Raw genomic sequence first — 10,596 nt, 5'->3', positions numbered from 1 at the left:
TTATCCCTATAAGCATATCCTTTTTCGCATTGCCATTTTTTCCTGTACTCTTGTGTCCGTCTGAAAGTTTTGTTCGGTATCCTAACCTTGTGCCCTTACCAGTCATTTGTACATTACGCCACTCGCGTCATTAGTGTTTTTAATAATGTAACCTAGCGTTTAATAACTTTTGTTCGTGAAGATGGCTCAAGCAAAGCGCGTCGCGCTTATTTTGCAAAAAGGGGTTTCATTCAACAATCAGCTGCTAGAGACCAAAACCGCGCTTGATAACGAATTGGTTTCCGCAAATAATGCTGCTTTACGTCTAGAGCTTTTAACAGATGCGTTGAGAAAATACGAAGACTCTCATGATGAATTGGCATCATTGGAGCCAGATCACGATCGTCTTGGTGAGTTTGCGGGCTGGCGAGGAGGGTTTTTCCGGGTCGCCAGTCGGCTTCAGGCACTGCGGCCTCCTCCTCCTAATGATCCTTTCTTTGCCGCGCTAGCTAATTTAACCTTTGCCGAAAGGCCTAAGCTTCCAAAGCTTCCGGTAACTGAGATACCTTTATTCAACTGAAATGTCGATGGCTGGCTTTCTTTTAAAAATGCTTTCAAATCAATTTTAAGTTCTCGCACAGATATTGACGATGTTACAAAATTGACTTATTTAAAAAGCGCAATGCGTAATGAAGCTCTCACTAAAATTGGTCCTTTATCCTTGTCAGCAGAAAATTACCCAAAGGCTTGGAAGCTTCTTTCCGACTCTTACGAGAGAAAGCGCGTACTGGTTTCCAAGCATCTGGATGCCCTGATCGACCTAACGCATTTACAAAAGGCTACTTCTGCCGGTCTATCGGCTCTAGCAGACACAGTAGAGCAGCATCTCACCGCTTTGGACGCGTTAAAAATTTATGGGAGGACGCGTCAGCTTATTCGAGTAATTGAAAGGGCTCTCCCTGCTTCCACTCGCAATAGATGGGAGGAATCTTTGACCCTCGATAAGCTTCCGGATTTAAAAAAGTTACTTGGGTATATTCGTGAATCAGCTTTCCGGATTAGCGTCATAGAATCCACATCTAAAAATTCTGATCATGGGCAAAAGCGCGTGTTCGAGCAAACAAATTTTCATACGAGAAAATTTTAACGCAAAGAAGTGGACGCTCGCGCTTTAACTACAAGCTTAAAAAGCTCTTGCGTTTGTTGCGGTTCCGAACATCTTCTTTTTAGATGCCCCTCGTTCAACAAACTCAATGTTAATCAACGATGGTCCCTCGTAAAAGAAAAAAGATTGTGCTTTAATTGTCTGCGTTCTCATGCAGGAGCTTGCTCCTCTAGCTCTTGTAAAAAATGTAACAAAAAACATCATACATCATTGCACAATGATTTTCAAACTAACGCGATGTCGAACGCAGCTACTACCTCGATCGTTCCCTCTAATGATAAACTTACCCCGAAGCGTAATGATTGACTAGCAGAGAAAGTGTTGAATACCGATGCGAGTGATGCGCGATCTCAGCTCATGACTACTGCTGTGGTGTTCGTTTTAAATGCACAAAGCAATTTTATTCGAGCTCGCGCGCTACTTGACACTTGTGCGACCGTAAATTTAATATCAACTAAATTAGCCAACTCTTTAAGTCTACCTTTAGAAAACTGTTCTGTAACGATAGGAGCGATAAATGGATTAAATACAGAGTGTTGTCAATGCGTAAAAATCAAAATTAAATCCGTATATAATAATTTTTCTAAAAATCTTACATGTTTAATTATTCCGCAAATTGCTGGATTGGTGCCATCAGAAAAATTTCCTCGTGATTTAGTCAAGCTACCGAGTGGTATGCAACTTGCGGATCCACAATTTCACATGCCGCATTGTGTTGATTTATTAATCGGCTCGGGCATTACTCTATCTTTGTTTTCTATCGGACAAATAAAGCTTACTCCTAATCCGTGTGATATTTATGCGCAGAAGTCGTTGCTAGGTTATATTATCGCAGGAGGATTACATAACAAGTGTATTACACAACTCTCAACTTGTAATTATACTGTTTTAAAAACCAATTATGTACAGAAAGAACAGCTTGAAGATCCATCACGAATTATGAATAGATTCTGGGAGGTAGAAGATGTTCCTCACAAAAAAGATGTAAAGAAATCTGAGGAGTCTTTAATCGAAGCTCATTATATTCAAAATACGACTAGAGAAGCTAATGGGAGGTACGTAGTTCGTTTGCCTTTTCGCGCGGGGGGGGAAGATTTAGGCGATTCAAAAACTACGGCTTTAAGGCAATTTTATTCACTTGAACGACGATTGAATTCAAATCCCGAACTTAAGACTGAATATTTTCGAGTAATGCAAGATTACATTGACCAGGGGCATATGTCGGTTGTTAAAAACGAAAGTGAGGTCAGTTATTTTATGCCGCAGCATCCGGTGTTCAAACCATCTAGCACAACTACCAAAGTACGAGCCGTATTCAACGCTTCAAGTAAAACTGATAAGGGGGTTTCACTGAACGACGTGCTTATGGTAGGTCCGACAATTCAGGAAAAACTTTTTCATCATCTACTTAGATTTCGAACATACGTTTATGTTATTACAGCTGACATCACGCAAATGTATCAACAGATATTAGTAGACTCTCGCGATCGAAAATACCAATGTATATTTTGGTACAACAAGGACAAGCAGATTAAACCCTTTGAAATGAACACCGTAACTTTCGGTAACGCCTCCGCGGCTTTTTTATCTATTCGTACAGTACAAAAATTATCAGACGATGAAGGCGCGAAATTTCCTTTGGCTCAATCAATTTTAAAGCATCATTTTTACGTTGACGATCTTATAACTGGTAAAAATTCTTTCGAAGAAATACGCATGATACGTGAGCAAGTCACCGGTTTACTGGCTCTCGCTGGTTTTGATATCAGAAAATGGATTTCTAACGAAACTAATGCGTTTAATAGCGAGGACGAAAAAGTTTTTCACGAGGATCAAAATCAAAATTCTACTTTGGACACAAAAACTCTTAGAATTGCTTGGAGCTCAAAATACGATGTGTTTATATTTTCAGTAAAACCGGTAAATTCTCTTCAAAAAATTACAAAGCGATTCATTCTTTCAGAAATCGCTAAAATTTTCGACCCATTAGGATTATTAGGCCCAGTAGTGTTTGGAGCAAAAGTTATTATGCAAAAATGTTGGCGCACGCAGGTTGGTTGGGACGAATTGGTTCCCCACGAATTGCATACGTCATGGACTACTTTGGCTAATCAAATCGGGCTAATACAAAATTTTAGAGTCGAGCGAAAAATAGTTATCGATAAGTATGACCGCGTAGATATCATCGGTTTCTGCGACGCTAGCAAATTAGGTTACGGCGTTTGTCTATACGTCAGATCGGTAGATACGTCCGGTAAAGTCTTGGTTAGATTGGCATGCGCCAAATCACGCGTAGCACCTATTAAAGGTTCCTTTACCATCCCGCGTTTGGAGCGCTACTCCTTGCAAGACTCTACAGAGAGAGCTGTGAAGCGTTTGAGTTTCCTATTCAAAGCGTCATTTTCTGGTGCGATTCTACCATCGTTCTTCACAAGCTTAGAAAATCGCCTCGTGATCTTGATGTTTTTGATGCTAATCGAATTGGGGAAATTCAAACACTTGTTGGTGGAGTAGAGTGGCGGCACGTGCGATCGGCTGATAATCCTGCCGATGCTCTGTCTCGCGGTCAAACACCTTCAGAATTTTTGCGCAATTCGACCTGGCTTTCTGGTCCGAAATGGCTCGTTCAACACGAATCATCTTGGCCCGAGAGCGTTATTATTGCATTGCCTATTTCTCCTACCCGTAGCATCTGTTTAACGACCATGACCCGGTGCGATTTGTTTTTAAGATTTTCCGACTTTTATCGTTTAACCAGATTCGTGGCACGATGTCTGCGTTTTAAAAATTTAAATCGTTAGTTTCGCGGTAAGACTATCGATGTGGAAGAAAAGCTGGGGGCAGAAAAAACAATTTTACGACTCATACAATCAGAGCGGTTTTCAACGAAGATAAATTTACTTAAAGAAGGGAAAGAATCACGTTTGAAGTATTCCAATCCTTTTATTGACCCAGACGGTCTTTTACGTGTAGGTGGACGGTTGCGGAACTCCTCCGTCTCAGACGATCACAAATATCCGATACTCTTACCGTCGAAACATAAAATAGTCGATCTGATCATTCGAAAAATACACGCGTCAAACGGACATTTAGGTATCCAATCTACGTTGAGTTTTCTCAGACACAAATATTGGATCTTGGACGGAAAAAATCAGGTGCGCAAGATAGTGCAGCGTTGCGTTACTTGTCTCCGTCATAAACCTAAATTAATTCAGGCCAAGATGGGCGATTTGCCTGAGTCTCGAGTCAACGCGGCACCGGCGTTCAGCAAAGTCGGCACTGATTTTTTCGGTCCAGTCTTTATAAAAGAGAAAAAACATCGAAATCGCAGTAAAGTAAAGGCCTACGATTGTGTATTCATTTGTATGAGCTCCAAAGCTGTACATATTGAAATCATTACCGATCTCACGACCGAAGGGTTTCTCGGCGGTTTTAGACGTTTTATAGCCCGTCGAGGAATTCCTTCCCACGTCTACTCCGACAACGGAACAAACTACGTCAGAGCAAACAACCAATTAAAAAGTCTCTATGACTTTTTGAAATCTGATGCTTTGAAACGTAATATTCATGACTACGCAGTTCAAAAAAACATTATCTGGCATTTTATTCCCCCTTTGTCCCCTTATTTCGGTGGGATTTGGGAATCGACGGTAAAACTTTTTAAACATCATTTAAATCGTGTCATTGGTAATAAATTACTAACGTATGAGGAATATAACACCTTAGCGGCCGAAATCAAAGGTATTTTAAATTCTCGGCCCATTTGTACACTATCTTCAGATCCCAACGATCCTTTAGCACTTACTCCTGCACATTTATTAATAGGGAGACCCGTTTCCCTATTGCCTACTAATGATTTCGACGGCATTTCAGATAATCGTTTGTCCTCTTGGAATTTCATATCCAGAGCTAGAGAGGATTTTTGGAAAAGATGGCATATTGAATATTTGAGCGAGCTCTAGAAGAGACAAAAGTGGCAGGGAGAAAAGGGAGAAATTAAGATGGACTCCGTCGTCCTTTTAATGGAAAAAAACATTCCTTGCGCTAATTGGAGGCTGGGCGTAGTCGTTGGGATTCACCCTGGAGAGGATGGCGTGGTGCGAGTGGCTTCAGTAAAAACGATTAACGGCATATACAAGCGAAATATTTCGCACCTTTGTCCTTTGCTAGAAGAAGGACGTAACGTTCCATAAAGAAATTGTTTTTCATTCAACTTCTTTTTCAAAATTCTCTATCATGAAAACATTCATTTATTAATGCAACACTGCGTAAATTTGTTATTCGCGTTTTTTTGCACTTTTAACATTCATAAGCATTGTTCTTTCCTAAATTTGAAATTACGTAATGAATTATAATTAGAGTCGGAATTATTTCCAAGAAATCATGTGCTTATGGTTGTTTAATTTTAAGCATACCTAAGAGACATTTACATTTACCAAAATCAATATTACACAACACTTTGCTCATCCTATTGTTTCGCAAGCGCGGGGGAGTATGTTTCATAGGTCAGTATAAGTGTTCGAATTTTGAAGATTGGCAAATGTTTAACAAACCGCGCTTCTTATTTTTTTCATCATCATATATCGCTAATTAAAAAGTAACTATCAATGGCTTGCGAGACTTTTTGTTTTTTGCGCGTAAAACTTCACTTTCCTTGGGGCTTTGGAACAGAACGGACGTGTCACGATATTAGCAATCTATCCTAGAGCTTTGGATCGTTACATTTTTTCCTCCGACGTCTCATCGTCATCGACAAAAAAGTTTCTACCGTCTCCCAACGAGATCAAACGAGGGTGCTCACTACACTTCAACATCGTCTCCCCGCGAGACTCAAATTATTTCGTAGCGACGAAAATGCGGTCCTGCCTGGCCAGCAGACCCGAGAAAGCCAAGCACCAGCTCGCATAACCAGACTCTCCCCCTTGGGAAGCTTTCGAAGCTCACGACTTTAAGGTACATTTTCACCTCATGCAACATACACATATTAACATACATACTCACAAGAACGATCGCTGTATCAGTTATTATTAATGACTGTATCACATTCTTGTATATTAACACAAACAATAAAATAGGTTTTTTCCTGTAATTAAAATCTTTTATTTACATCACTACTAACAACTCATAAAATAACCAATAAACAATAATAATATTGAGAGCGACGCTTACCCATAAAGTCTTACTCTCATTGCGACATAAAAATTAAAATTTAAATAGTCGCCCACGCTACAGGTACATTGATGACATACCTTATTAAATTTATTATTTATTTATTTATTTATTTATTTAATAAATTTTATTTATAAATTTAAAAAGATATTTATATAATATAATAATAAATATCTATTTAAAAAAAAAAAAATTATAAATAACAAATTTAATTTAAATAATTTTATTATTTTTACAAATTCATTAAATATTATTTAATTAATTTTAAAAATAGAATTTTACTAATTTTAACTATTTTAGTTGAATTGCTATTAATTTTTTTTTTTAAATCTGAATTCGTGTTCTTACGTTAAGTAGTATGAATATATATATATAAATTTATTACTTATAAAATATTTATTTATTAAGAACACATAAATAATTGAAAATAAATAGTTTAAGAATGTAATATAATGATAATTATATATCTATTAGTTTAAAAAAAAATGATATGAATATAAAAAATTTTTAATACATAAAAATCTTAAATTTCATTTATTATTATTTTTTTATATTTTAATTATTTATTTAGTATTGATCAATTTATTTAGGATAATAATAATAATAATAATAATAATAATAATAATGATAATAATGATAATAATGAATAATAATAATAATAATAATATATAATTAATAATAATAATAATAATACTAAAAATAATGATAAATTTAATAATATTAATTAAATAATTAAAATATTAATAAAGAAAAATATATAAAATTTAATATTTTTATATATTTTGAATTTTTTTATTATTTTTTTTTTTTTTGAAATAAATATTTAATTATAATAATATTAAATTCTTAAACTATTAATTTTTGATTATTCATATGTTTTCAATACATAAATATGTTATAATTCATATATATATATATATATATATATATATATATATATGTATATAAATATATATATACTATTCAAAGTAAGAACATAAATTCAGATTTTTTATAATAATATTAATAGAAATTCAACTAAAATAGTAAAAATTAGTAAAATTTTATCTTGAAACTCAATTTAATAATATTTAATAAATTTATAAAAATAATAATATTGTTCAAATTGAATTTATTATCTATAATTTTTATTGTAAAAATTAATATTTATTATTATATTATATAAATATTTTTTTAAATTGATATATAAAATTTATTAAATAAATAAATAAATAAGTAAATAATGAATTATCAATATTTTTCATAAGATATGTCATCAATGTACACGTATAAAATATTTTAAGGAAGATACTGTGGGGCAGGATTCTATCTAAAAAATATTATTAAACCAAGTAATTTTGAAGTGTATACTGCAAAATATTGATCATTCCTATAACAAGGTATGTTATTAATGTACCCGTATAAAATATTCTTAGGTAAATACCGTTAGGGCAGGATTCTATCTGAAAAATATTATTAAACCAAGTAATTTTAAAGAGTATACTGCAAAATATTGATCATTTTTCTTACAAGGTATGTCATCAATGTACCTGTATGAAATATTCTAAGGTAGGTACCGTTAGGGCAGGATTCTATCTAAAAAATATTATTAAAACAAGTAATTTCGAGGAGTATACTGCAAAATATTGATCATTTCTCTCACAAGGTATGTCATCAATGTACCCGTATAAAATATTCTAAGGTAGGTACCGTTGGGGCAGGATTCTATCTAAAAAATATTATTAAAACAAGTTATTTTAAAAAGTATACTGCGAAATATTGATCATTTCTCTTACAAGGTATGTCATCAATGTACCCGTATAAAATATTCTAAGGTAGGTACCGTTGGGGCAGGATTCTATCTAAAAAATATTAAACCAAGTAATTTTAAAGTGTATGCTGCAAAATATTGATCATTTTTTTATAAGGAATGTCATTAATATAATTAAATTTTATTATTTATTTAATTAAATTAATTAATTAATTTATAAAATTTATATTTAATAAATATATTTAAAACTTTAAAGGTTTTGAGTTCAATTTAACTTAAAATTTTTATACAATCTTATAAATGAATATGAATATTATTATTAATGAAATAATTAAATTTAAATTATTGATATTGAATATTTTTAGATTAATGAATTTAAATTTCAAATTTATTAAATAAGAATATATTATAGAAAGATAAAAAATGATTTGTCTGTAAAAAAAATTATTTAAGTAAGGAAATTATTATTATAATTATTAGTTATTAAATCAATCTTATATTATAGTAATTATTTTCAAAAATTCATTAAATAATAAATCTAGTAAAAGGAGGAATTAATGCTAATGATGAAATTATTAATAATAAAAAATGAAATATAGAATTAGAAAATTTTATATTTCTTCTTTCAAAAGTAAAATTTAAAGTGAAAATATAGCAATATATGTATATCTCAAGAAATAATATTATAAAATAAAGAGGAAATTATTTAAATTTTTTCTTTTAATTATATTTATATTGAAATTCAAAATACTTAAATTATTAAAGAAAAAGATATAATAATTTCTAAAGAATATCTATTAATTCTTATTAAAGGAATTTAAATTAAATCAATTATAATTATTAAAAAGTGAATTGTTTAATATAAATAAATAAAATTATGAAACGAATATATTTTTGTACTGAAGAATTCAAGTGTAAAAAAATTCAATTAAAATATTTATTTGTTTTGATATATCACATTTAAAAAGGAGAAAGACCTATTTAAATTGTTATTTTTATTATTAAAAATAATAATATTTCTTTATTAAAAAAATTAATATTAATTATAAAAATTGTTTTATGCATTTAAATTTTCGAAATTTAAGAAAATACTTTGTTTTATTTTATATATTAATTTAGATATTAAGATATTTGAAATTCTTATTCATTTTATAAACATCAAATTGTTTATATCTTTGAATCTAAATTATTATAAAAATAATTTATTTAAATTTGCAATTTAATATTTTTAATAAATTTATAAATATTTTTAAATAAATGGATAGTATTAACAAAATTTTAAGTCAAAATTAAAATCTAATTCTTTAGATTCATTTATATATTTAAATTGAAGTAAAGCTTCTTCAAAACATTTTATATATAATCCTGAAATTAAAATAAAAAAAACAAAATTAACGAATAAAATTATATAATAATAATTTAAAAAATTTATACATAAAAATGGGAGTACAATCGCAGTTTAAATATCAAAAATTAAAAAAAATAATTGAAATTAAATAAAATTGTAAAGAAGAGGGTAGTCGATTATTTGAAATTAAATCAAAGCCACATACAAATCTTGATATTTTTTCACGTTCTTTAAATATTTTTTTTGATAAAATAAAATTTAATCCTAATATTATCATGATAATTAGAATGATTTAAAATAAAAATAAAATTATTTTTATTATAATTTACATTAAATTTCAAACTTTTTAATTGGAAATTGAATATACTTATTTACCATATGTAAATTAAATTAATAAGATCAATAATAAACTAAAATATATGAAATTAAACAAACTACATCAACAAAATGTTAATATCAAGCAGCAGCCTCAAATTCAAAATGATGGATTCTTGAAAAATTTTTAATATTTAATCGAAAAAAATTAATTTATAAAAAAATTGTTCCAATCAATACATGAAATCCATGAAATCCTGTAGATATAAAAAAAATTGATCCGTACACTGAATCTCTAATAGTAAAATAAGTACATAAGTACTTTTTCAATTAGAATAAGAAAAAAATTACCCTTAGAAAAATAGTAATAATTAATCTTTATTTTGTTTGCTTAAAATTTATATTAATCAATGAATGATGGCATCATGTAATAGAAATCCCTAAAGATAAAAGAATAACTGTATTTATTAAAGGGATTCTATAAGGATTAAATATTATAATATTTCGAAGAGGTCAATTTTCTTCAATCTTAATTCTTGGAGATAAAAACATATGAAAATAACATAAAAAAATTCTAATAAAGAAAAAAATTTCAAAAATAATAAATAAAATTATGCCTAATTTTAATCCTCTTAATACTTTCAATGTATAATAACCTTGATATATTCTATTTCGAACTACATCTTGTCATCATTGGTATAAAATAATAATAGATAAAATTAAACTTAAAAAAATTAATTTATATTCTATAAAATAAAATCAATATACATATCTTTTTAATAAATTAAAAATTAAAAATGATATTAAAATAGGTCAAAGCCTTAAAGTGACTAAGTAGAAAGGTTGGAATAATATTTTTTTTATAATTTG

The 10,596-nt window shown here is 30.1% G+C and overlaps 1 protein-coding gene across 1 annotated transcript; it reads left to right on the top strand.

The window, feature by feature from the left end:
* The first annotated feature begins 661 nt into the window (after positions 1–661).
* Positions 662–5,106, top strand: LOC149373530 (uncharacterized). The gene is made up of 6 exons (XM_089596869.1): positions 662–919; positions 2,054–2,512; positions 2,612–3,064; positions 3,197–3,398; positions 4,118–4,702; positions 4,925–5,106. Exons 1-6 carry the CDS (start codon positions 662–664, stop codon positions 5,104–5,106), a joined length of 2,139 nt encoding a protein of 712 aa, XP_089452995.1.
* Positions 5,107–10,596: the final 5,490 nt, after the last annotated feature.

This window comes from Copidosoma floridanum, unplaced genomic scaffold (assembly GCF_036245765.1).
Source record: "Copidosoma floridanum isolate Cflo_tuat_1 unplaced genomic scaffold, Cflo_Japanese_pri ptg000030l, whole genome shotgun sequence".
Lineage (NCBI taxonomy): Eukaryota > Metazoa > Arthropoda > Insecta > Hymenoptera > Encyrtidae > Copidosoma > Copidosoma floridanum.
Note: the sequence above shows the minus strand (reverse complement) of the source record. Positions and strands in the feature narration are given on the sequence as shown.